Source organism: Puma concolor, chromosome B3, assembly GCF_028749965.1.
Source record: "Puma concolor isolate L17-30 chromosome B3, mPumCon1.1.hap2, whole genome shotgun sequence".
Classification (NCBI taxonomy): domain Eukaryota; kingdom Metazoa; phylum Chordata; class Mammalia; order Carnivora; family Felidae; genus Puma; species Puma concolor.
The window spans coordinates 115897852-115925267 of record NC_141672.1 but is presented as its reverse complement, the minus strand read 5'-3'; the positions used below and the strand labels follow the sequence as shown (position 1 = coordinate 115925267).

Below are 27416 nucleotides of genomic sequence, written 5' to 3'. Positions count from 1 at the left end.
GCAAACGGAAATGGTAGGAGGGGCCTGAGCGGGGAAGGAAATAGATCGGGAGGCTGAACGTCTCGTTTGAGAGGGTTTTCGGGGAACCTGGAAAGGGTTGGGTCCCTCTCCACTGAAGTGGCGGTGATGGACCCGGTGAAGGAATGCCTAGGCAGTTCTCTTCATCCGGGGCAACCCCATCACCACTCCCACGCCGTTGTCTTGGAAACTGCTGGAGAAACCCGGGGCCTCGCTGGCTGGAACTGCCGGACACAGCTGGGAAGGCCGCGCAGTCCTCCCGGCGCCTAGCCCTGCCCAGTATCGACGCCACTTTGCGTTTATTTCAAGCCTTCCGGGAATTCCGGTCCCCAAACACTAGGGCAGAGAGCCCCATTCTAGACATTCATAAAAATCTCCTTTCTTAGCTGTCACTGTCCAACTGAGGTATTCGCCTCATCAGGCTCCCTTCTTGTTTACGCCAGAATTTGCAAACCCGCTGCCGGTAGGCTGTGTTGGAGCAAGTCTTGTTTTGATGGGAAATAATTTTTTTAAAAAGATTTCGCAGGAAAGCCAGAAACCCGGCCTCGGGGGCATATAAACATCCGACAATGGGCTTCCATTCCTAAATGGCAATAAAACGGATCTGAAAAACGATGCAACTGAAGATAGGTTCGCCATGTTGCCACAGTCCATGTCCTGGCACACTTCAGCCGTTTGACATTACCCATCTGGCCCCTGGTATGGTGAACTAAATGATTAGTCTTTCTTGTGAGTGATCGTGGAAATAGGTGTGGGCTTTGGAGTCAAACATAGCTGTGAACTTGACTACTGCCTGACATGAGCCAATCATTTTGGGTTTCATTCATCCTAGTACGCGGAACTAACTATGTAATGAACACAACTATAACAGGATCCCGGCACCCACAGCACCAACCTTAAAGTAGAGAGAGGAAGTCAGACATTAATAATACAAGCAAAATTTATGAACAAACAGTTCACTAAATAAGAAATACAAATGGCTGTTAAACATGAAAATACAACTTTGCAAGGAAGAAAGAACATGCGAATTAAAGTTTCCAAGAGATACTTTACACCTCTTACATTGGCAAAGAAAAAAATTTCACTAACATAGTTGTGAGGAAACATGCATTCTTCATCTGTGGCTAGTGAGAATGTGAATTGATAACAACCTCCATTGAGAGCAGTTTGGAAATAACTACCAAAATTTAAAATGCGCATAAACTTTAATTCCCTTATTTCAATTCTAGGATTTTATTCTATAGGTATATTTGTGGGAAATGACTTTACATACAAAATTATTCAATGCAGCATTGTTTGTAGTAACCAAAGCCTGAAAACAACCTCAATGCCTAATGATTGAGGTTAAAATTTTATGGTAAGTCCATATTATCTGGCACATGAAAAAGAGGCAACTATTTACATATTGTCATAAAAGAATTGCCAAGATACATTATTAACAGATAAAACCAAAGTGCAAAAAAAATGTATATAATATCTGCTAAATGAGGAGAAGGAAAAAATCAAGAGGAATATTATGTATATAATTGCTTGTGTACTCAGAAAATATCTCTGGAAGTATATTCAAAATGCTAAACTTGTAAGGAGAACAACTGGATAGCAAAGGGACAGGGAAGAGAAGAGACTTTTTGTTCTATACCTTGTGTACAATTTGAATTTTGTATCAAATGGATGTATTACCTATTCCAATTAGAGAAAAATAAAATTAAATGAAAAGAACTACATAACTATGTAATTAGAATCATGGTAAGTGCTAATAAGAAATATAGAATAGAAAAAGTGAATAACAGGGAGATCCAATATAGACTTGCTTGGACAGAGAAGTTTCCCTGGGTAAGAGATTTTAAAATGAAATCTAGGAGATAAGGCATTAGCTTGGGGAGGGGGCTGAGGAAGTGGGCAGGCCTGGGAAGAATCCTAAGGCAAAAGAAGAGTTTGTGCAAAGGCCCTGAGGATGGAAGAAGTTTGGCCAATTTGTAGCACAAAGAGACCAGTGTGGCTAGAAAGAAGAAAGGGGAAGGGAGTTGTTTACAAGAGGTGGAGAGGTAGGAGAGACTAGTGGTGTAGATCCACAGAGCTCACATGAGGGATTTTATTCTAAGGGGATTGGGAAGGCACTAGAGAGTTCTGAGCAAAGAGTGACATGGTCAGAATTAACATTTAAAGAGTTCCTGTTAGGGGCGCCTGGGTAGCTCAGTCTGTGGAGAATGTGACTCTTGATCTCAGGGTTGTGAGTTTGAGCCCCATGTTAGATGCAGAGATACTAGAAATAATAATAAAGTTTAAAAAAATAAAGAGTTCATGTTAGCTAATGAGTGGAAAATGAATCAAGAGGAGGGACAAGAATTGATCATCTAGGAGAGACTAAAGGATATTGCAAACAAGGTTTGATAAAATCATTCACTTGGACTAGAGTGATGACAAAAGAAAAGGTGAAAAAGTAAGTGGATGGTAGGAGGTAAAACAAATTTCCCATGGTGTAGAATTGGATATGGGAGAACGAGAGAAACGGGGATAGATATCACAGGAAAATCACTAGGTTTCTAAATTTAAAAGCAACTAGATGAATAGTACTACCAATTACTGAGATGGAGAGTCTTTGGGAAGCAGATGTTTTTGAGAAGCTCATGAACACACTTCCCAGTATATAAAATCTCCCTGAAAGGGGTCCTGTCAGGACTACCTGACATTCTTTATGCCTGTGTTACTAAGTAAACAGATGTTGTTATTGTCGTACGTTTTTATCTCTCTCCTTTGATCCCTTTCTCATAGGAGAAAGATGGAGCACTTTCTGTCCAATGGCCTTTTTCATAAGAAAGCATGTTGGTTTCTCAAATTGCAATAACTAAGCATAATGTGCTTTAATTACATAGGTAATTAGAAACAAATTCCTCAAAAAACATAACATCTTCCCAGGAAGATCCCAGAATCACATAGACACTGTTTCTTGTATAACAAATCAGGCTTCATTTCCCTTAGAAATCCTCCTTGGATGTAATTTTGCTTATCAGGATCATTTCAGTCATATAGCTGGTTAAAGCATTCCAAACAAAATGACATTCATCTTTTTCTCCCCCATGGTGGGGCCTGGGGAGGCAGGACAGGAATCCCCAATATATGTATAAGGAGTTATATCCCCCCCAAAAAAAAGGAAAAGGAAAAGAGGAGGGAAGAAAGGACGGAAGAGAGGGAGGGAAGAAGGAAGACTGATAGGGTCTAACAGCAAGCTTTGTTCTGATGCCACCTACTAGGCAACCCTCTAGAACCTTATGCCTCTTGTATGATACTGGTCCTCCCAAAACTCATACCACCAACTCGTAAGGGCCCAGCCAACACCTGGGGAAACACTATAAAATAATATGAAGCTCCAGGAGCCTTCATGAAGCACTTTTTTAAATGTTTATTTTTGAGAGAGAGAGAGAGAGAAACAAAGGAGGGGGCAGAGACAGCGGGGGAGGCAGAGAATCCAACCTGTCAGCACAGAGCCCAACACGGGGCTTGAACCCACCAACTGTAAAACCATGACCTGAGCCAAAGTCCAACACTTAACCGACTGAGCCACCCAGGCACTCCATGAAGCACTTTAAATATACCCATTCCTATACATATACTCAACATCAAAAGAATATATACTACATTGTGAGAAAAAATACTGGCAACAACTCAAATGTCCATCACCAGGGATTGTTTAAATAAACCAAAGTACATCCATGCTAACACATATTATAGCCTGTAAAAGGCTTTAAGATGGTGAAATAGTTATATGGAAAACAAAAAGTGTAAAAAATATAGTATGCTTCTATTTCTTCAAAATAAGGTGGCAAGTGGAATATTCATATTGTGTGAATAGAATTTTGAGAAGAAATCACAAGAAACTGGTAATGATGTTTGTCTCTGTAACATCTGTAACAGAGAGGGTGGAGGGGGAAATAGAATGGGAAGATGACTGTTTTTCATTGTTTACCATTCTATAAAATTCGAGTTTTTATTATCCATTTATTTTTAATTTTAAAAACCAGTTAATGAAATATGTAAATGAAACCATTTTGAAAACTCTCATTCCTGGAATTCACTTCTGATTTGGATGTTAAAAAACACAAGAGGATATAGCTCCCATCCTAGCAAACAAAAGGACAGTTTAGCTAGAAGACCAAAAAACTTTTAAACTCATCAGAAAGATAAGGACATAAACATAAATGAACCAACCTCCAGAAAGTGCTAAGTCCTTCAGAAGAGAGAAGAGCCCTATAGCAGCTCATATTCCTGGCTGAACTATGCTGGGAAGAGGAATCCACAATAGGGGAATAAAGAGAAACCAGTTGATATTTAACAAAATTTGAACAGACCCATAGAGACTAGCATGACATAAGCATCTAGAGGACCCAAATCTACAGAGAAAGCCTACATCCATTCACCAATCTTAGCTTTTGGATCTTAACCAACTACAGGGAGGTAAGAGACTGAAAAGTGGGAGTAGGGTAGATAGTAGGAATTGAGACAGATCAGTCCTGTGTTTGAGGTGAGTAGAGCCTCTCCCAAGTGCAAGATACCCTTTAAAAATGAATGAGCAAGGCAGGAGCACTGAGAAACCCTTCAGAGGCACTCTTGAAGGCTAAGAGTGGGGCAGGGATGCTGAGAGACCCATCCCTGAAGCACTGTGGACATTATTCTTCAAACAACTAAGGGTAGGGCATGTATAGGAACTGACAGAAATACCTTCCCATGACCCATCCCAGCGACCAAAAAAACCTGGCAGCTACGTCAGTTTGTCCACAGTTTCCACGGGAAAGGGGAGATCTCTCACATTTCCAAAGATTGATAACTTGGCTGTGAAGCAAAGTTAGATCTCTGCAATTTTGCCGATGCCCCAAACTCAGAGCTTATTGAAGGGGAATTTCTCTGTCTTCAAAATATTTGAAGCTAGTGGTGAACCAAATCAAACTAAAGCCACAATAAAGCCCAGATCTAGGTCAGATATACATTAGATTTACTGAGCCACTACTCAAGTAGGCTGAAAGAAAAATAGGCATGCCTCATCTTGAAGGTAAGAATATTTCTTCAGTTTCTCCTGTTTTTTACACAAAATGTCCAGTATACAATCAAATCAAAGACATGTGCAAAAGCAAGAAAATGAGATCTACCATAACAGAAGAAAGGTTCAATAGAAGCAGCACTAGAGACAACCTAGATGTTGAATTATCAGGATCTTTAAAAATAACTGTGATTAGGGGCGCCTGGTGGCTCAGTCAGTTAGGTGTCCAACTTCGGCTCAGGTCATGATCTCACAGTTTGTGGGTTCAAGCACCACGTCAGGCTCTGTGCTGACAGCTCGAAGCCTGGAGCTTGCTTCGGATTCTGTGTCTCCTTCTCTCTCTCCCCCTCCCCTGCTCATGCTCTGTCTCCCCCTATCTCAAAACTAAATAAACACTAAAACAAAACAAAACAAACAAACAAAAAAAAGACCTGTGATTAAAACGCTAAAAAAAAATCTGGTGGGAGCAAAATACTGGAATTAATAGAGTTTTTTAAATAGTTGTGATGAAAATTCTAAAAAAAAAAAAAAAAATCTAGTGGGAATGTGGGCAACATCCATGAAGAAATGGGGAAAATTTTAACAGAAACATGTAACTGTACAAACATAATGAAATGCCAGAAATGAAAAATACAACATCAGGGGTGCCTGGCTGGCTCATGGAGTATGCAACTCTTGATCTGAGGGTCATGAGTTCAAGCCCCACACTGGGTGTAGAGTTTACTTAAAAAAAAAAAAAAAAAGTTTATTAAAGAAAGAAAAGTATATCAGAAATAAAGAATTCCTTAGATGGACTTAGCCAGAAAGCATTAGGGAATTTGCTAATGGAAAAGCTAAATGGAAAGTATCCAAACTGAGAACAAAAAGAGAAAAGAATGGGAGGAAAATCATCTGAGATCTGTAGGATAATATGAAATCATCTAATATATATATATATATATATATATATGTATATATATGTGTGTATATACACACACACACACACATATATATATATGGAGTTCGAGTCCCAGAAGGAGAAAAGAGGCAAGAGAGTATGGAACAAAAGAAATATTTGAAGATAATAGCCAAGAAATATCCAATATTAGTCAAAAACATCAACACAGACCCAAGAGATTCAGTAGACTCCATACAAGGATAAACATACCTACTCAATCTGCTAATGACCAAAGATAAAGAACAGATATAATCATTGAGGGAGGGCAAACCACATTATGCAAAGGTAAAGAAATAAAAATGATGACTTCTGACCAGAAACAAATGAGACCTGAGGACAAATAAATGACTTCTTTAAAGTACTGAAAGAAGAAAGAAAAGGTAAACATAGAATACTATATCCAACTAAAATACCCCTCAAAAATAAAAGTAAAATAAAAATATCCTCTGACAGATAAGTGTTGAGATAATTGATCTCTAGAGAAACTACAATATAAGAAATGCTGAAAGAAGTTCCTCAGACTAAAGAATAGTCTAGAATAACCACACACACACACACACACACACACACACACACACACACACACACACAGTCCATTGATTTTGAACCAAGATGCCAAGTCAACCTAATGGGTGAAGAAAAACCTTTTTAAAAAATGTTGCTGGAACTGGATATCCATGTTGAAATAAACCTCATTTTGAACACAAAAATTAATTTGAGATGGATCATATACCTAAATGTAAAACTCCAAACCATAGATGTAAAGCTTAAAACTACTGAGATGGATCATTGACCATCTGTGAAACATTGCAGACATAAAACCCCAAATGATAAAACTTTTAGAAGAAAATATGTTCTTTGTGACCTGGAGATCATAAAACCATAAAAGAAAAAAATGATAAAGTAGACTTTATCAAAATAAAAATTCCTGCTCATCAGAATATCCCAATAAGAAAGTGGATAACCTTTGTCTACAAACCAAACAAAAAAATCACAGCACATATATCTGTTAAAGGACTTGTATCCAGAATTCACAGAATAAGAATCACAATAAAAAGACAATCCAATTTTAAAATGGGAAAAGACATGAATGATTTTGCAAAAGATATACAAATGTAAGATAAGCATATGAAAGTGCTCAACATCATTAATTACCAGGGAAATGTAATGCAAATTAAAATCACAGAATTATTTCATACCCACTAAATTGGCTAATAAAAAACACTAACAACAGCAAATGCTGACAAAGGTATGGAGCAACTAGAACTCTCATACATCATTGATGGGAGTACAAAATGGTAAATCACTTTGGAAAACAGGAAGGCAGTTTCTTAAAAAGTTAAATACACACTTACCATATGACTCAGTAAGTTTCTACTCTTAGGCATTTATCCAAGAGAAATGAAAACATGTATCCACAAAACAAAATTTTAAAATTTACATAAGAATATACATAGCAGCCTTATTCATAATTGCCCCAAACTGGAAACAACCTAAAAGTCCATCAATAGGAGAATGAATAAACAAATTGTGGTATATTTATAGAATGAAATACTACTTAGCAATAAAGAATGATTTACCAATACATACAACAATATTGTTGAATCTTTAAAGCACTGTTAAGTGAAAGAAGCCAGATGCAAAAGAATACGTATTATATGATTCCATTTATATAAACTCCAAAAGCAAGCAATATAAATCTTTAATGATAAAAATCAGCAAAAAGTTATTAGAGATGGGAATGGAGATTATTTGAAAGATGCACAAGAGAACTTTCTAGGTTGATGGTAATGTTTTATATCTTCTTTTGGGTTATCACACAGGTGTATACAACTGTCAAAACATCAAACTTAACATGTGTGCATTTTATGATATATTGATTTCTACATATCAATTTAAAACAAAGGTAGTGGAGGATTCCTATTCCAAGATCACCTGTCTCCAAACCTTTACTGACCTATCTGATCTGTTCTCCTCAGTGTCTTTTCAGGGCTAGGCCCTTGATTCTAGAATTTATCTTAAAGGACACACAATTGAGTGTCCCAAAGAAATAGCATTTAGAATCTGTGACACAATTTTGTTGAAACAGTAGTTTATTTCCATTGGTTAGTGAGCAACCATTTGACCATCGTAAGGCACTGACTTGTACTAATGTGATTTTAACATGAATAGATGGTACAAGAATTAACCTATTCTATTACAAGCTAGTAAAAAAAAAAAAGTAAAAATCAATTCTTCAAAGGCATGTAGAACACTATCACTCTTCATTATGCCCATTCCCTGATATTTGCAGCCATGACCTTTACAATGCTCCAAACCAGTTGCAGGATTTTTAGATACAAACTCATTTCCTATCCAAAGTAGACATCTTTGTTGGACACTCAGGTCATGCCTCCTTCTTTATTAGAAAACTTTAGTATTTGCTCTAGTAATGTAGAAATGAACCACAAGGCAGGGTCATATGGTAGGAATTTATTAATGAGCAAACAACTTTGTTCATACCAGTAAGACTAGCAAACAGGTTTTAAATGACTTGAGAGCATGTGCAAGAGCTTACAATTTTAGAGCATTCCATCAGAATGTCCATTGCCCCAGTAGGCCCACAAAAGGTGCTCCATTTATATCATCATTTTATGCTGGACTCCCTCTGAACAAATGATGTGATCTGCAGAAGGAGAGTACACATAGGAGTCTCCCTTGCAAGGACAAGCTGGGAAATTCAATAGGTGGTGTTTTTAGGTTGGTTCCCTCAGGTAATTTAGGATGAAACCCTACCCTGTGTGTTCGCTCACTCCTCAGGAATCCTACCATGGCCTATTGATTCCAGAGAGCCAACTCCTCACTGCACGATCCCTAGATTCACAATTCTAAGAAATAGCCGTTTAACGTGCACTGAAGTGGCTTCCAGAAAACAGCTTTATTATTATACATACAGAAACCAACTTCAGCTATCAGAAGGCAATCTAAAATCTACAAAGCAAGTTTTCAGCCTACAGAGCTCTCTGGAGAATTAACTGTCTACTATACAGAATTAGTTTTATATTCCTATGATCACCTTCAGAATTCCTACCCTGAAAGAAACTTAAATACTCCATGGCAAAAAGCAGGCAGCTTGAAAAGCAAATATTGCTGTTACACAGGTGTCAAGTAAGACCCCAAGCCAAGAAATGTTACTTTGTGCACAGGAAACCAAATCATCAGCTCAGAATAGATAACATTGGCCTTCCGAAGAGGGTTTGAAAATATGGTGCTTGCTTTGCAACTCTCAATAAAACACTAGGTTGGCTCTCAAAAGTGAGGGAGAAAAGGCATACTTTGGGTCCTTCTCAGAGTATGAGGTTAATAACAAAATAAACATGTTTTGAATAGGTAATAGCCCAAAATAGCAACTGGTCATTGAGTCTCCAGGGCAATCTAAGACTTGAAATCCCTTAACCAGTCTATGTAATTTTAGCAGGTACTTTTGGCAAGGCTCAGAAGAGACTAGTGTGATGAAATTACAGTGTAGTGGTCAAAATATGCTTCCAGCTCTGCCACCATCTTGGTGATGGTCAGCAATCCATCGAGTCTTTATGTAGAATCAGGATTAAGAGTTTAGGACCAACCAGCAGACCCTTTGTTCACTGCTGGGCCTCCAGTGCCTGGAACAGTGCTTGACACCGTGGGTGTTGACTGAAGGATCCTAGGTTAGAATTTTCTTTCTGCCATATACAAAAGGATTACTTTAGGAAAGTTCCCTGCCTTTTTTGAGCTTCTGTTTTCTTATTTAAAAAAATGGGGATGGTAACTATTTCATAGGGTTGTATTTTATTTTTAAAGTACTTTCTACACCTAGCATGGGGCTTGCACTCATGACCCTCAGACCAAGAGTCACATGCTCTACGAACTGAGTCAGCCAGGCTTGTGAGTTTAAAAAGATGGACCTGAAGCAATTAGTAAACACTAAAAAAGTTAGCCATAATGGTCTATTATATACTAATTCCTTACATTTATTTGCAAAAGAAAAAATTCAGGGCATTTTGGTTGTGTTGAAGATGCCTTTTGTGATGTGCAGCTAGCAACCCATCATCTCCCAAGATCTGCCTCCTAATCCACAGGGGTAAGCTCTCAAGAGCCACATTTGTACCAATGATCCTGTTCCATGGTTGTTTGGTTCTGTTTCATGTGTCTGGCACAGTTAATATGTAACACCTGGGGTTACAGGGGAACTGCCTGGAAAAACAGGAGCTGTTCGAATGACGTGGAGGTACAGAGGATAAACAATGCCAGTTTAGTTCCTGCATCCAATCTCATCCTGCCTTTGGGTGTCTAGGAGATAGCTGATTTTTTTTTTTTTCCCTAAATTAGTACTAGTATCCTTATTATTTATAACTAGGCTTTGTTTTCCAACTAATTTTCTTTGATCCTCATAATATCCCTGTACAACAGACAAAAGAACATGATAGAATGAACACATGGAATTAGACAAGCATGACCCTGCCATAAACTCTCTAATTTTGGGGTTAATTATGTATGAACCTGTTTTCTCATTTATAAGATAGGAATGCCTACTCTGTTTTAGGGCTGCTTATAAGATACAGATAACATAAGGCATCCGGCAAGAAGCATTCAACAAGTTATAGCTCCTATTTGTATCCCCATTTTACAAAAGAAAAGCCCACAGAAAACTATGGCTGAGAAATATTGGTATTTTTTCCCACAATACTACACTGGGACTAAGAAACAGGAAAATCCACTGTTTTAACACCCAAGAATGACATCAACAGTGAGAAGCTTGAGAGTCTAAGGGCTCTGAATTGAACTCTCAGTGGTTAAGTGGAATTGTACATTGACCTGACACAAATAGCTTAATGACAGCTTTGCTTAGAACCACTCAACTACCTTTGCTCAAACCCTACGCTAATCTACTTCCCAGATAGATTTCTCCCCCTTGGGAAGAGAATAAATATACTGCCAATTGATGTGAACATTTTACTCTGCTCATCAGTTCTACAGTTCTTTTGGTTTTGTGAAATGAATTATTTTTTACAAGGCAGACCAAATACCAGAAAACTGACAAAAAACAAAAATTGGGCTCTTCACACTAGACTCTTAAAAGGCAGCAATCCACAAAACCCCACTCAGCCATGGCCTCCAGTATAGCCCTTTCCTGAGCTTGTGAATTTGCCACAAATCCATTGTCCCTTATGACCTAGATTGCTCACCTATACTCCTCTCTTGCAACCACACAAATGTCTAGACCAACTGTCCCCACCTTGTCTGCAGGTCTCAAACTGTGTTGTACAATCAGCAGGGATGGGGTGGGAATAGGACTTTAAAAACTGACACCCATGATGCAACCCCCAATTAAATCATAATCTCTGGGGTGGGACCTAGGCATTAGGTTTTGTTCTTCTGAAGCTACTTGGTGATTCCAGTATGTCAGATGGTCAGTGGCATCAAGTTGCAACCCAAGATTAACACAAACTGAGAAATAATATGGCCCAAGTGTAATTTTTCTTTGACCTATACTTAAGAATATTGTAAGTTACCAACATCTCAAAATTGAGAATTCACATGTGTATTTCACATGCTCCGCTCAGAGCCCACTTAACCCACTGTAATCTTTTATTAAAATATTCACCTGGCTCTTGCAGATACAAGTTCCTTGGGACCCCTTGATTTTTACTGTAATAAAGTTGTGCTTTTGACATTTTCAGAGCTGCTACATATCAATGTGTGATTGATTTATACTAATTGGCTCCTACTCTGAACATGGCCCTACCTAAACAAGCATATCTATGGTTTAATCATAGTCTAAAAACTCCCTTTCAAATGAATCTCATAGTATTTTTCCCACCCTGCCACTGCCTAGAGAAAGACCAACAGTTGCCTTAAAGATTTATTTAATTCCACAAAAAGCAAAAAATTAAAACTCAGAAGTTGTCTGTTTACTCCTATAATAGCCACTATTTATTTCCAGTTGAGCATTTCCAAGTTAGTGATTTCATCTTGGGTTATTAAGAAGCAAATTCCTTAAAAAGAACCAGAAATACACCAGCTTCATCGCCGAAGAAACCTGACAAAATCTGACAGTCCCATGCTTTTTCCTGTTCCCGAAGTCAAGATTTCCCCATAATGCTCACTACTTATCTTCTTAAAGCTCCATACATCATCCAGCTGTAAGAGATGCTGAGAACAAATAGATATCAGCTGTTTTGTACATTTTCAGTTGTTATAAAACAAATTCTGTAACAAGTTCCAGTAGACTATCCAAAATTCATTTGAGCAAATAACCAGACCAATAACTGTAAATCCCTTGGCCATTATATCAAACCAAATAAATGCTGAACCATTTACTCTCAACTATCTCATGTGAGTCTTCCCATGAGGATGGTCCTAATCAGCAAGGTGGGAAGGGCTATTCTTTCCTCATGGCTGGTTTCCTTTGGGCAAAACACAGAGCCACATTAGTTGCATACTCTGCCTCAAAAATTAAAGATCAGGAAGAGTACATAACATTCCTCAAACAGGAGCAGTGACAGGCATTCATATGGTCTTTTATGTGGTTTAAAAGCACAATGCCATAGTTAAGAACCACCTTTCCTGGTACTGAATGCTAGGTCATACTGAGACCAAACTAATAAACAAGGAGGTAGTACAATGTTGACTGAGTGACAGAAGAAATTGTGAAATCCTGGGCAAGTTAAATTTTGTCAAGCCTTATTTTCTTTTGTAAAACAGAGCAATTTCTACACCTCTGTAGACAGCAATAGAAGTTAAAGTGCTTTGAAGATAAAGTGATACATGAGCTCTCATTAAGTATAGATCTGAATAAAACCAAATCAAATTGTCCTAAAATTAGGACTTGGCTAGAATTGATCAGTGATGGAGATCTCCGACTTATGGGGACCTTCTTTAAGAAAGCTCTCCCTCCATCCCTACAGGAGATACTAGCTTTTAAGAGTGAACTAAATGGAAGCAATGTGAGGGAGTTTCAATGACTTTTAAAATATTTCATGCTTACAAAACTGACAAACTCTACTGAGCATCTAATATCACCGTTACAACACAAAAAGCAATTTAAATTCAATGTTCAAGACAGAAATTGGAAAGCTTTCAGAAAATGCTCTAAAGGCTTCATTAACCAAGGTAATTGTTGGGGATGGTCTCATTCACAGTTCCCTGCAAAGAAACTGAACCAAATCTCAACATTTTATATTAAGTAGGAACAGTGAATAAGGCACATAAAATAGGTGACTTGGGCCACCAATATGTCTTTTTTTTTTAACTATAAAAATAAACATAAGTAACTAATGGAATAACAAAATAAAAGTTTATTTTATTAGAATTAGGAATGTTCTTTCCCTCTGGGCAACCTGAACAGTCCAGTTACAATGAAAATCTAAGAACAGTTATTTCCACAGCACAGGGTGCTCTATGCACAAAATTACAGGGTTAGGAGCATTTAATCAATTTACCGATCTGATTGTCTCACCAACCCGCCCCCTCCCTTCCCCCAAGTGCTCTATACCGGGATCTGTAGCTAAAAGATTTTGTTACATCAAGTCCTTTTCTCTCTTGTACTAAATTTCAGTTCCTAATCATGGCTGAATCACATTTTACACTGCAGATTCAACCATTTCAAATCAAGTCAGTTGTCTTGGATCTGTTATATATGTGTGTATGTATACACATGTGTATTTAATATATTTATTTAAACACACATAAAACACATACAATCTGGGTTGCAAATTACACAGAATTTAGGGTCTGATGATATTATATGCTACTCAATTTTACCACTGTGTGTATCCTGAGCTTTGGATCAAAATTTTATTGAAAATCATTTAAAGTCCATCTACTGCTCAATGAATTGTTCAAATGAAGCATCATGCACTTTCAAAAGACAATGTTAACTGCCCTCAAGAAGACAAGGAGACCCTGGTGCTTACCGTGAATAGAGCCCTCTGACTAAAAGACTTAGGTAGAAATAGGGAAGCTGTCATTCAATACGGCTTGCCTATCTCAGCTGGGGTCACTGAAGCTACTAACAATGAAAGCAATGAACTCAGGGAATTCTGTCAAACATGGAGATAGCTGTTAAAAGCCTGGAAGTTCAGAAAAGGCCAGTTCACCTTGATCCATACAAATTAGGGAATGCACACACAACTGCAATACCCTTAGGTAATATACCAACACTGAAACTAAAAAGCATCTCTAAAAAGCACTGTTCCTCCATGGGTAGGGGCTGATATTATGAAGTGCACACACTGTTTCTGGATACCTGTTGCAAGGGGAGCATGTAAAGAGGATTTATGACACTGAAACCTAGATACTGCAGTTAACTGGTAAGAGTTTCTAAAACACCACACATACACAAAACGTTTTAAGGGAAGCCACATATATCTAGATAGCAACTCTGGCTGCTTTTCAAAGTTACCAGGGAAAGGAACTCATTCAAGCTTTCTATTAAAAAAAAAAAAGTCTCCTTAGTTTCAATAAATGTATTTTAAGATTGATGCAGTCATTTAAAATAAAGTCAAATGAATGACGGGGGCGGAGGGGAGGAGAAGAGACTGGAAGCAGACACTGAGTTCAGATTTGCACCTGAGGTGGCAAGGGAGGGGAGGATGAGAGGTACGGGTAAAGTTGATCCTAAAGCGACAAGTGGTTTAAGGAAGCAGCATAATATATTCAGCAAACATTCACTGATTTTTGATGGGAAAAGAACAGTTGCAAGTACATCTCATGTAACAACCTTTTTCTAAAAGGAAAAGTAGGGTTGATTCAGCAAAGCCTAACTTAGGCAAAAGGCCAGAGGAAAGTGAACCTACTTCCCAATGGAGTAATAAGATGTACAATGCAAGAGCAGACAAAGCTGCCTCACAAATGGTAAACACTCCCTAGGCGCAAGACATTTAAAGGAAGACAAAGAGGTCACCAAAACTGGTATTTAATATGAAGACCTCTTGATCTAGTTGCCTAATTCACTCTGCACTCCTGTAGAAAACTGACAGATTTAGGGATGCTGACCTGTTGAAAAATACCACAGCCAGAATGGCCTAAACAGGTATATAGTTAATAAAACCACCACCATCCTTTACTTTTAACATAGCTCTTAGTAGAAATTTCATAAAAATGGACATCACAGCTAAAATGCATTATTAATTCTCCTATCTGCTGACAATAGAAAAGAAGCAAACTCATTGATTTCTATTTAAATGCACTAGATGGGAATATTATGTTCTAGGGGTGTTCTCCTTCAAACTGAACCCACAGCAACACACACAAGCAATTTCAGTATCTGCCGTTTTAAATTCACAATCTGAAACTAAGTGAATGGCTATTTATTTATATTTATATTTAAAGCAAAAACATTCTATTTGACACCCTAATGTAAAGAAGGGGTGAGAGAAGAGCCAGAACTAAAATCTTAAAAGGCTCAAAGCAGCAATTAAGGGGGGAAAAAGTTGAAATGTTTCCTCTGGATGTGATAGAGAGCATAGGAAGCCTTCAGGTGTGTGCATGACAGGGGCGCACAAAGGCTTAGGTAGATGGATGAGGCCATGGAAGAGGAGGAGGCTGGGACTGGGTCATTCTTGAAATACAGCAAAAACCTCCCTGTTGCAGCCCTTATCAGGCCATGGCATTTAGTCAGAGCTTGACTTCCCTGTCCCTGATCAAGAGCTGGAATTCAAGGCATGAGGCCCCTGGCCAGCAATGGGCATACCAAACGAGAAAGGGCAAAGCAATCTCAGGAAAGGGAAATCAAAGAGCTCATTAGGTCTTCCAGAGGTGCTAAACCAACACACCTTTATCCCAACCCTCAACCCTGGAAAGATAAAGCAAACTGAAAGAAAATGCACAGCAAATAGACATAATCTTGAAGATTTTTAAAGAATAAATATTTTTTGTAATTAAACATTATGCAAACACGTGCCACGCTTGCTTTGTCCATGCATATGCGCTATATACAATTTTGAAAAATACTGTGTTGTCCTCTTGTTTTAAAAGTCATATACAAAGTTTTTTTGTGTTTTTTTGTTTAATTCCTCCTGCTGCCTACCCCCTTCCCCGCCCCAAGAATTTTCTTTACAAGGAACTAATTCACTAATTCACTCATGACCTTGGGGTATGAGAGAGAGAGAGTCAGTCTGTGTGTGTGGGTGTATTCGTATGTGTAAGGGCGGAAGGGGAAGAGGTCCTTTACCAAAGTACAACAAAATGGCTGGTTTGGACATGAAAAGCAGTGTCAAGGAGCTGTTTTAAATTTTAACTGTACTATACTCAGGAAAAAGAAAAAGAAAAAAAAAGGAGTCAGCTTTGAGAATGAAGCTACGTTACAAGTTAAAGTTGGAGGGCTTTTTAGTGTGTCTGTCACACTTTTGTTGGCGGCCTAGAATACTGTTGTACAATGGTTTATCTACCTTTTTTTATTACAATATAATTTACTTAAACTTTCCGTTAACAAAACAGAATTCTGGTACTATAGACCAGAGGCGTCAGAACAGGCTTAGTGCCTCCTTGTTTGTGTTTGTTTTGTTTTGTTTTAATTGCATGAGCACTCTAGATGGTAAAGTTTTCAGAGTTCATTTTATGCAGGGCCATTCTCAGTCCTCAATGTACTCCCACAGATCTTTTTCATAGCCTTCATGCACATGCTGTAACAAAACCCTTCGTCGACTCTCACAGTATCTGTAATCAAAGAAAAAAAAAATTTGTCAGCCCCCAATAATAAGAAAGAGGCATTTACTTATTTTTTAAAAATGTTTATTTATTAATAATTCTTAATGTTTATTTATTTTTGAGAGAGAGAGAGAGAGAGAGAGCGCGCGCGATGAGCTGGGGAGGAGTAGAAAGAGAGGGAGACACAGAATCTGAAACAGACTCCAGGCTCTGAGCTGTCAGCACAGAGCGCGAAATGGGACTTGAACTCGTGAATCATGAGATCACGACCTGAGCCGAAGCTGGACACCTGACCGACTGAGCCACCCAGGTGCCTCAATTTTACGAATATTTTAAGGTACTCCAGTTTATCCAGAATTGGAACAAGTTTGTTTTGTTTTCTAATAGGCACATTTTCAGGTCTAGGTGTACACAACAAACTGTTTTCTAATTTTAAAAAGGTATTCTCCAAAAGTTGTGAATCCTAGTTTTGGAAATTAATTTCAGAGTAATAGAATGTTAGAAATTCCTAAGGGCTTTAGAAGTAATTTGATTCAACCCTGTCACTGTACAGATAAGTAACAGTTTCAGAAAGAAGAAATTTCAAGGGTTACTGATTCACATCTGTAAAATCTTTGTTAACTGTAAAAATGACTGTTAACACAATGTAGTAGCTAAAGATGACTAAGGGAAGTGAAAATATTACTTGCACCTAAGTCTTCCAAATGCCCAAAGGTTTCTGCTACTATTAAAAAGGTATCTGTCAGGAAACAACTTAGGGGGAAATAGCTCCATGTTAAGAAAGCAAACATTTGCACTTTTAGCTTAAAAGGCAGCATATTTTGAAATATCACCTACCCCTGGAAAAAGTAAACCTCTCTTTAGAAAAAAACCAAACCTTGGGGCGCCTGGGCGGCTCAGCCGGTTGAGTTTCCTACTTCAGCTCAGGTCACGATCTCACGATTCATGAGTTAGAGCCCCACATTGGGTTCTCTGCTGTCAGCGCAGAGCCTGCCTGCTTCAGATCCTCTGTCTCCCTCCCTCTCTGCCCCTCCCCTGCTCATGCTCTCACTCTCAAAAATGAATGAATGAATGAATGAATGAATGAATGAATGAGAGTGAGAGAGAGAGAAGGAAGGGGGTGGAGGGAGGAAGGAAGGGAGGAAGAAAGAAAGGAAGGAAGGAAAGGAGAAAAATACAATCTAATAAAAACTCTAAAAAAAGTTTGGGTAGCTCACCTGTCAATAGCCATGATCCCCAGGATCCCCAGGCTAGAACCAGCACCTGAATCTCACCCCTCATCCTAACAACCACTTGCCCCTTTTTAGGTTTTCTTCCTTACAATGCAGCAACAAGTAGATAAAGCTGAATGGAAGTAGAATCAGCCAGTGTGATAAATGTTTGACTAACACTACTGCCTGCAATTTGTTCCCCAAAAGACAGAAGCAATCTGTGGGAAACATGGCAGCAGCTGAGTTACTGGATATGCTAAACCCAAGTTTCACTATCATCTAACTTCTCCACTAAAGCACACCAGACCACCACAGGCAGAAACTTTTGCTTAACAACTGTTAAAGAAGTCTCACCTGTACTTATCTTGTACTTTCTGCTTTATATCCTGCAGAGAATCTTGGGAAATATCTCTTTCGAGGTAGCCCGAAAGCACCTCTGTGGCATTCTCTAGATCTGCTTGGTTATTCTGCAAGAGAGGAGGAAGAATACATAGTAAATTCGGGCTTAGAAGACAGATGAAACATAAGCCTTCATGGCTGCTTCCTTGCCTATCGACTGTTCTCAACATTGATTTTGTAATTTTCATAGATGGTTTCTGCACCTGTAAAGTTCCTTATCACTTTCCCCTCTAACAACTTGTACTCTCTTTTCCAGGACAGTTTTTTATATATTAAAATAACTAAAGATGGGGGCGCCTGGGTGGCGCAGTCGGTTAAGCGTCCGACTTCAGCCAGGTCACGATCTCGCGGTCCATGAGTTCGAGCCCCGCGTCAGGCTCTGGGCTGATGGCTCAGAGCCTGGAGCCTGTTTCCGATTCTGTGTCTCCCTCTCTCTCTGCCCCTACCCCGTTCATGCTCTGTCTCTGTCCCAAAAATAAATAAACATTGAAAAAAAAAAAATAACTAAAGATGTACCCATTACCTCTGGAAGAAAATGAAGAACAAAGCCCTGAAAAGGACTTAAGAAGTCTTTTGGAATATTCTAGTTCTGCAAACTGCTATTGGCTAAAACTCAAAAAAAAAAAAAAAAAAAAAAAAAAAGGAAAGCTTGACAAAAAATATAAACCCATTCTTGTTTACAACTGGCTTCACCTACTTCGTATGAGAACGCATGGAAAATTAATATTGTTAACCTTTACTACTATGGCTAGTTCTGTACATGTAACCAATTTTATTTTGTTTCTTATAAAACTAAACTACAATAAACATACAGTGTCACATTAGTTTCAGGTGTACAATACAATGATTCAGCAATTCTGTACATGACTCAGTGCTCATCATAAGTCACCATCTGTCACCAAAAAATGTTAATACCATCTTACTGACTATATTCCCTCTGCTATACTTTTCATCTCTGAGATTTACTTACTATTTAGTGGAAGTTTGTACCTCTTAACCCCCTTATCCACTTCATTCATCCTTCCATCTACCTCTCCCCTCTGGCAACCACCAGTTTGTTTTCTGTATTTAAGAGTGTTTTTTTGTCTCTGTTTTCGTTTGATCATTTGTTTTGTTTCTTAAATTCCACATAGGAGTGAAATCATATGGTATTTTTTTGTCTTCTCTGACTTAATTTACTTAGAATTATACTCTCTAGGTCCATCCATATTGAATGAATGGCAAGATCTCATTCTTTTTTATTATGCATCAATTTTAAATGAGCAGCTCTACTTGAAAAACATTTACTGCTAAAAGACCCCTTTCATCACTTTTCCACCAAAGGTAACCACCATATTAACTTCTAATACCATACATTAGTCTTGCCTGACTTAAAACTTGTAATATCCTTGAAAAGTATTATCTCTATTTTAAAATAAAGATATAGATGACATTAAGTAATCTGCTCCAAGTCAAGAGAGCTAAAAAGTGGTTGAGTCCAATTTCAAATTCAGGCTGACTTCAAAGCCTCCACACTTAATTGCTAGCTGGCTAAACCACATCAATTTGAATGCAGTTTAGGACAAGAAGTCTAAACTTCTGAGCAAATAAGGAACCTTTATTATTTTTTTCTTTTTCTAATTTTTAAATTCTAGTTAGTTAACATATAGTGTAATATTGGTTTCAGGAAGAGAATTCAGTGATTCATCACTTATATATAACACCCAGTGATCATCATAACAAGTACCCTCCTTAATATCCATCACCCATTTGCCCCCCCCACCCACCCACCTCCTTCCATCAATCCATAGTTTGTTCTCTGTCGTTAAGAGTCTCTTTTGGTTTGTTTTCCTCTTTTTTCCCTTCCCATATGTTCATCTGTTTTGTTTCTCACATTCCACATGAGTGAAATCATGTAGCATTTGTCTTTCTCTGATTGACTTATTTTGCTTAGCATAATACACTCTACAGCTCCATCCATGTCATTCCAAATGGCAAGATTTCATTCTTTTTGATGGCTGAGTAACATTTCATTGTGTGTGTACACTACATCTTCTTTATCCATTCATCAGTCGATGGACATTTGGGGTCTTTCCACAGTTTGGCTATTGTTGATAATGCTGCTATAAACATTGGGGTGCATGTACCCCTATGAACCTGTATTTTTTTTTTTATTTATCCTTTGGGTAAAAACCTAGTAGTGCAATTGCTGGATCATAGGGTAGTTCTATTTTAACTTTTTGAGGAACCTCCATACTGTTTTCCAGAGTGGCTGCACCAGTTTGCATTCCCAAACAATGTAAGAGGGTTTCCCTTTCTCTGCATCCTGGCCAACATCTGTTGTTTCCCGTGTTGTTAATTTTAGTCATTCTGACAGGTGAGAGGTGGTATCTCATTGTGGTTTCGATTTATGTTTCTCTGATGATGAGTGATGACGAGCATCTTTTCGTGTGCCTGTTAGCCCAGATAGGAAACTTTAAAACTCTACATATCTATGGCAGACCAAGTAGTCCTGTGACACAGCTGGGGTTTTTCCCCACTCAGTAACTATTCCTACCTCAAAGATAATGGACTGGTTATTCTTTTTGAGGTAGAAAGCGAAGACATAAGTGTACATGAGTGTGGCACGACACTGGCAGAGGACATCAACTGCCTTCTTCAGGAACTGCACCTCAATCCAGGACATGTTGTGCTGTTGCATCTCCTCCATTTTCTGCTTCACCTGAGCATACAGTTTGTGCTCAAAGCGTAGACTCTGCATGTGGTTCATATAGCGATTACAGTAGAACAGGTACCTCTGCAGGGCTGCCCTAGATCGCTGTCCCATTAAGAAAAATTAAGGAAACGTAATTGTAACAAACGTATCAAACATACATAAAAGCTCATATCATATTTACTGATGAAACAGTATAGGAATTTAGGCTAAAATCAGGAACAAACAGACATCTCTTGCTACCTTTTGTTATTTAATACTGCTATGAATGTCCTACAGCCGCACTTCCCAATATGGTAGCCACTGGCCACGGGCGGCTATTTAAATTAAAATAAAAAATTTAGGGGCGCCTGGGTGGCTCAGTGGGTTAAGCGGCCAACTTCGGCTCAGGTCATGATCTCGTAGTCCGTGAGTTCGAGCCCCGCGTCGGGCTCTATGCTGACAGCTCAGAGCCTGGAGCCTGTTTCGGATTCTGTGTCTCCCTCTCTCTGACCCTCCCCTGTTCATGCTCTCTCTCTCTCCCTGTCTCAAAAAAAGTTAAAAAAAAATTTATAAAAAAAATAAAAAATTTAGTTTCCCTGTGCTCAGTGGCTACCAAACTGGACAGTGGTGATAAAGAACATTTCCATCATAGGAAGTTCTATTCTGCAGTATGCAATAAGTAAACAAGAAGCATCAAAATTTTAAAGTAGAAAACAACAGAGAGGCAACCAGACATCATACAACTCTTCATATAATACAAAAGAAAATATCCAGCATCATCAGGTAGGTGCCCCCACCTCACTCCTCAATTGAATCTAAATTCAAGTTATCTAGAATTAACCACCAGTTTCAGGAAATACAGGAATAAAAGAACCTATTAATAGTTAACCTATTAAATGATATCAGGGAGTTACAATCAGCAAAATCCAGAATGTGAAAATTTTTACAGGACAAAAATGGCTTCGTTTCCTCAACAAATAAATAGTAATGGGCAGGGAGGGGGGCGGGGGTGAAGAAGAAGGAATGAAATACACAGAGATTAGACAATACTCAAAAGATATCAATCAAATCCAAGTTGGGAACCTATATGGATCCTGATCTGAACTATAAAAGAAAATTTATGAGATAAAGACATGTGAACACTGGATAGTTAATAATATTTAAAAAGTAGTGCTTTAAAAAACATAATAAATATATATACAAACACAATAATGGTATTGCAGTTCTATTAAAAGTGTTTTAAAGGGGAGTCTGGGTGGCTCAATCAGTTAAGCGTCCGACTTTGGCTCAGGTCATGATTTCCCTGTGCTGACTGCTCCAACCCTAGAGCTTGCTTCAGATTCTGTGTCTCCCAATCTCTGTCTCTCTCTCTGCCCTTCCCTTGCTCCCTCCCTCCCTCCCTCTTTCTCTCTCAAAAATAAAACATTAAGGGGCGCCTAGGTGGTTCAACTGGTTAAGCATCTGACTTCAGCTCAGGTCATGATCAGATAGTTTGGTGAGTTCGAGTCCCACATTAGGCTTTATGCTGACAGCTCCGAGCCTAGAGCCTGCTTCGGATTTTGTGTCTCCCTTTCTCTGCTCCTCCCGAACTTGTGCTCTCTCTCAAAAATAAATAAACATTTAAAAAAGTAAAAAATAAAAAATAAATAAAACATTTTTAAAAATAGTTTTAAAGATACATAAAGTGTTACCAAAGAAACAATATCATATCTGGTCTAGATTTGTTTTATGTTATTTATCAGACTGCAAAAACAATTCACCTTGGTCTCTCCCATTATACTGTAAATCTCTAGAGACAGACTTTTTAAAAAGTAATACTGTTATCTCTAGTGCCTAACATGCAGAAAATGATTAATAAATGCTTGTTAACTGCAACCACTATGAAAAAGTTTTTGTTTTTTTTTTTTAAACACACATATATTATTTCTTTTCTTTTACTATCACTTCCTCTTTCTCTCCTTATGCCTTAGTGACTACAAAGGGCACAGATGCTACAAGGCCTTATGTTTGCTCTCCTGCTTAGAAATACTAACTCTGGGGCCGCCTGGATGGCTCAGTAGATTAAGTGTCCGACTTCAGCTCAGGCCGTGATCTCATGGTTTGTGAGTTTGAGCCCCACGTCAGGCTCTGTGCTGACAGCTTAGAGCCTGGAGCCTGCTTCGGATTGTGTTTCCCCCTCTCTCTGCCCCTCCCATACTCATGCTCTGTCTCTCTCTGTCTCTTGATAATAAATAAACGTTAAAAAAAAATTTTAAAGAAATACTAACTCTGAACTACTTAATTGGCCAATCACATGATCCAGTATCATACAACACTGAAACATCTCAAAAAATCTACTCTTACTATTCAAGAGTCAGGTAAGTACCAAATCAATGCTTACACACTGGAAAATTATGCCAATTATATTTAATCATTATTAGATTAAAAGCAATATTAATGTTGGGGTGACTGGGTGGCTCAGTCTTGGTTAAGCTTCTAACTCTTGGTTTCAGCTCAGGTCATGATCAGATAGTTTGGTGAGTTCGAGCCCTACATCATCAGGCTTTGCGCTGACAGTGCAGAGCCTGCTTGGGATCCTACCCGCCTCCTCTCTAAATAAACTTTAATCTGCTTGGCATTTTATCCCACCCCCCAAAACCAACCACTAATATTTCAAGCCTGTCAAATTTCCAAAATTAAATGGAAAACCTAAACTACCACATTAAAATATATAATGTTATAGGACTTGATTTAAAATCCAATTTAATACTTCAATTAATTCTAAAACAGCTTCCTACTAAAATACCTCTAAAACATAGCATGAAAGAAAACTCATACCACCACTACAAATAAGACCAACTTTTAATCAAATTCCAGATTGAGAAAATGCAATGAGTGACCTTAAACACTTTGGGAAAAAGTCCAAAACAACAAACCTGACTACCTAGAACAGGGGTTGGCAAACTGTCCTGTGAGCCAAATCCAGCTGCTGCCTGGTTCTGTAAATAACTTGGAACTCTGTCATGCCTACTCATTTGAGTTTGTGGCTGATTTAGCATTACAAGAGCAGAAGCAGAGTTCAACACGTGTAAGAGAGACCATATAGTCTGCAAAGCTGAAAACATTTACCATCTGCTTCTTCACAGAAAAAGTGTACTGACTCCCCTGGTCTAGTAAATAAGAAAATCCAAATATCCACCACAATCAGCACCATGGCATAGTATGTTAAGTCAACAACTTTCTACAATGCAGGTACACTTTTCCAAGGCACTCAACTACCATCTGTGTTCTTTCTGGACTATGTGCCAACCTTCTAGCACTTTTTAAAGCTACAACTCCCAGTGAACACTATATCAGAGTACTGGAGCACGGAAAAGGAAAGAAAAGGCCAGATGCGTGTGCAATGGTATACTCCATTTTGGGGGACACGGCTCCCACTAAATAAACAAAGCCACTTGTATAAAGTCTTTCTCTGTACACCCATAGGATCAGAAGATTCTAGTTTTTTTTTTTTTTTAAGTTTATCTATTTATTTTGAAAGAGAGAGAAAAGTGTGAGTGGGAGGGGGCAGAGAGAAAGAGAGAGAATCTCAAGCAGACCCCTACTGTCAGCACAGAGCCTGATGGGGGCTCGAACCCACAAACCATGAAGTCATGATCTGACCCGAAGTCAGACACTTAACTGACTGAGCCACCCAGGCTCCCTTAATTAGAAATAAATTTTAAAGGAACATTTTAAAAGTTGAGGGGAGGGGAGGGGAGGGGAGGGGAGGGGAGGGGAGGGGAGGGGAGGGAGGGAGGGAGGGAAGGAAGGAAGGAAGGAAGGAAGGAAGGAAGGAAGGAAGGAAGGAAGGAAGGAAGGAAGGAAAGAAAGAAAGAAAGAAAGAAAGAAAGAAAGAAAGAAAGAAAGAAAGAAAGAAAGAAAGAAAGAAAGAAAAAACATGTTTTGGATGACATCTTAAGCAAGGAAAACCATTTGAAAAGAATATTTTTGGGACAACAGGGAAATTTCAATATGGAATAGATGAAAGTAAGGAAGGAATAATTAAATTCCAGGATTCTACAATTCTGACAGAATTACCAAGCTGAAAGAAGCTCAAAATGTTGATGAACTTAATTCACACCTATTGATTGAATCCTTCTCTACAATGGTGAGTTATATATCCCTAATCAGTAAAAGGGAACTCCCCCTGAGGCAGTCCATTCTAAATCAGCTCACCTATGATCTTACTGGCTTCTTGATGAATAAGTTAAAAAAAAAAAAAAAAAAAAAAAAAGAATTAAATAGAAATGAGAATGCACATAAACAGCAGGAAGGCTTTTTAACAAATACTGTTCTCTAGACTCCTTGCTGGGGTGAAAAAACCTTAACAGCAAAACTAATGAAACCTGGAACTGCACAACATGACTAGATTAATCTTTTAAAAGAAAGAAACAAACCTATAAACAGGAATGTTTCCTGATAGGCATTTTGTTCTCAATGTACACAGATACGCAGTATTTACTGGGGTGTGTTTCCACAACTCTTTCAGAATTGAAAATTTCTGCTAAATTATTCCCTAATAAACATGTGATACACATTCCCATTCAACTGTTACCTGAAAATAAATGTACTTACCTCCTGTGCGTCTCTTGCTGCCTTTGCATCATCCTCATTATAGCGGTTACAGTTGTACCTTAAAGTGAAGTAAGAGGATTCCATAAAGCCAAAAATCAATGAGAAGGAACAAATAACAGAATTTTAGCCTGGATTCAGAGATGATCTAGAATCAAAATTCTCCTTTATATAGATAAACTGAGGTGTTTAAAATGCCCAGGGTTCTAGAATTCCAAGACAGAAAAGAATTCCAAGTGTTGTTGGATTGAACGAACCCCCACCTAGTGCTGGAATCCTCTAACACTGTACAGTTCTCTACTTCCTGAACTAGTCCATTCCAAATCGGCTCACCTGTAATCATTAGAAAGCGCTGTCATTCTAATATTCCATATCCTGACTGCAGTCTGAACTTCTAACTTAATTTTTGAAGAGGTCATCTTATTTCCTAGGTTGTCTGTTATTTAGGCTAAGTATTCCCAATTTTTCCAGTTACTTACCTTCTTATTTTAATAAACCAAAGAGAACCAATAGTTCATGGAATACTATGTAACAGATGCTGTGCTATGTGCTTTACATGGTATTATAACTTACAAGAATCATTGAAAACTGAATGATACACAAAATGAGAAGCAGGGGAAATGTGCCCAGAAGACAGCTCAGAGTGAAGATGGACAACAATGGCAGTTCCCTTGTCCTGATTACTCTACCTTTGCTTTTCTGGGAGTCTACACTATGGGAACAGCTGATAGCTACCTATCACCCACTTACAAAGGACTTCAAATGTACTGTCATATTCAATTCCTTGAGCCACTTTATGAAATATGGATTATTACCCACATTGAACAGATGAAGAATTAGGCTTTGAGAAGGTAAGTAACACACGTAAGGCAAGATAGCTAGAGTTTCAGAGTTAAGAATTAAACATATGCCTGTCTGCCAATTGAGGGCCGTGCTCTGAACTGTTGACTATATAGTTCACATGCTGTAGTTCTTAACAGTAATCCTTTTAGGTCTAAAGGAAGAATTTTGAATTTACTTTAAATCTTGTTAAACTGGATTCACTGTTCTAGCTTGCCAAGTTTCCCAGGATTTTAATGGTCTATATATTTAATATATTTCTGTGATGTTACCCTAAAATGTAGGCAAGATTCTCTTATTAGTTTAAGAAAGTCATCAGTAAAACTGACCAGAAAAGTAGTACACAGTTTACATGAATAAAAAAGGTAAGGACAAAGCCTTTCATTCAGCACATCTTGGGGAAGTACTTCATTAGGAAGAAGGAAATCCATTACCTGTAACTGCAAGAAACAGTCACTCAATTAATCCCAAATATCCTTGTGTGTGTTCATAGCCTAGGCCACAAACTTCTCAGCTCACACCAAAATACCTTGTTGAGATTCACAAAACGTTCCCTAATCATCATCCTAATAATACCATTTGATTCTGGGATTTCATGTAAGAGAAAAGTTATGTGGTTCATATGTATTTCATGGAATCAATCACAAATTTTGGAAATTTGGGATTACATTTTGTCTGCTTTCAGTTTTTGGTAGCTCTCTATTTTCCATAGCTACTCAGAAATAACCAACAATGGCTCACTGATCTCATCTTTAAGTTTTTAAAGTAACCCAGACCATAATTCACTCAAGTCAGGAGATACATTAATTTCCTACCAGCTTGGGTTATAATCCTCTCTTAGAAAAAATTACTTAGGGGCGCCTGGGTGGCGCAGTCGGTTAAGCGTCCGACTTCAGCCAGGTCACGATCTCGCGGTCCGTGAGTTCGAGCCCCGCGTCAGGCTCTGGGCTGAAGGCTCGGAGCCTGGAGCCTGTTTCCGATTCTGTGTCTCCCTCTCTCTCTGCCCCTCCCCCGTTCATGCTCTGTCTCTGTCTGTCCCATAAA

At 38.4% G+C, this 27416-nt stretch overlaps 1 protein-coding gene across 1 annotated transcript in view; it reads right to left on the bottom strand.

Annotated features, from left to right (window-relative positions):
* Positions 1-8444: 8444 nt before the first annotated feature.
* The window catches only part of ARIH1 (ariadne RBR E3 ubiquitin protein ligase 1), a 126332-nt gene continuing 107360 nt past the window's right edge, over positions 8445-27416 (bottom strand). The window contains exons 11-14 of the mRNA XM_025919083.2: positions 25536-25593; positions 20802-21062; positions 18221-18333; positions 8445-16664 (exon numbers count right to left, since the gene is read on the bottom strand). Coding sequence (XP_025774868.1) covers positions 16580-16664; positions 18221-18333; positions 20802-21062; positions 25536-25593 — 517 coding nt within the window. The 3' untranslated portion in view covers positions 8445-16579. The remainder of the gene's footprint in view (positions 16665-18220; positions 18334-20801; positions 21063-25535; positions 25594-27416) is intronic.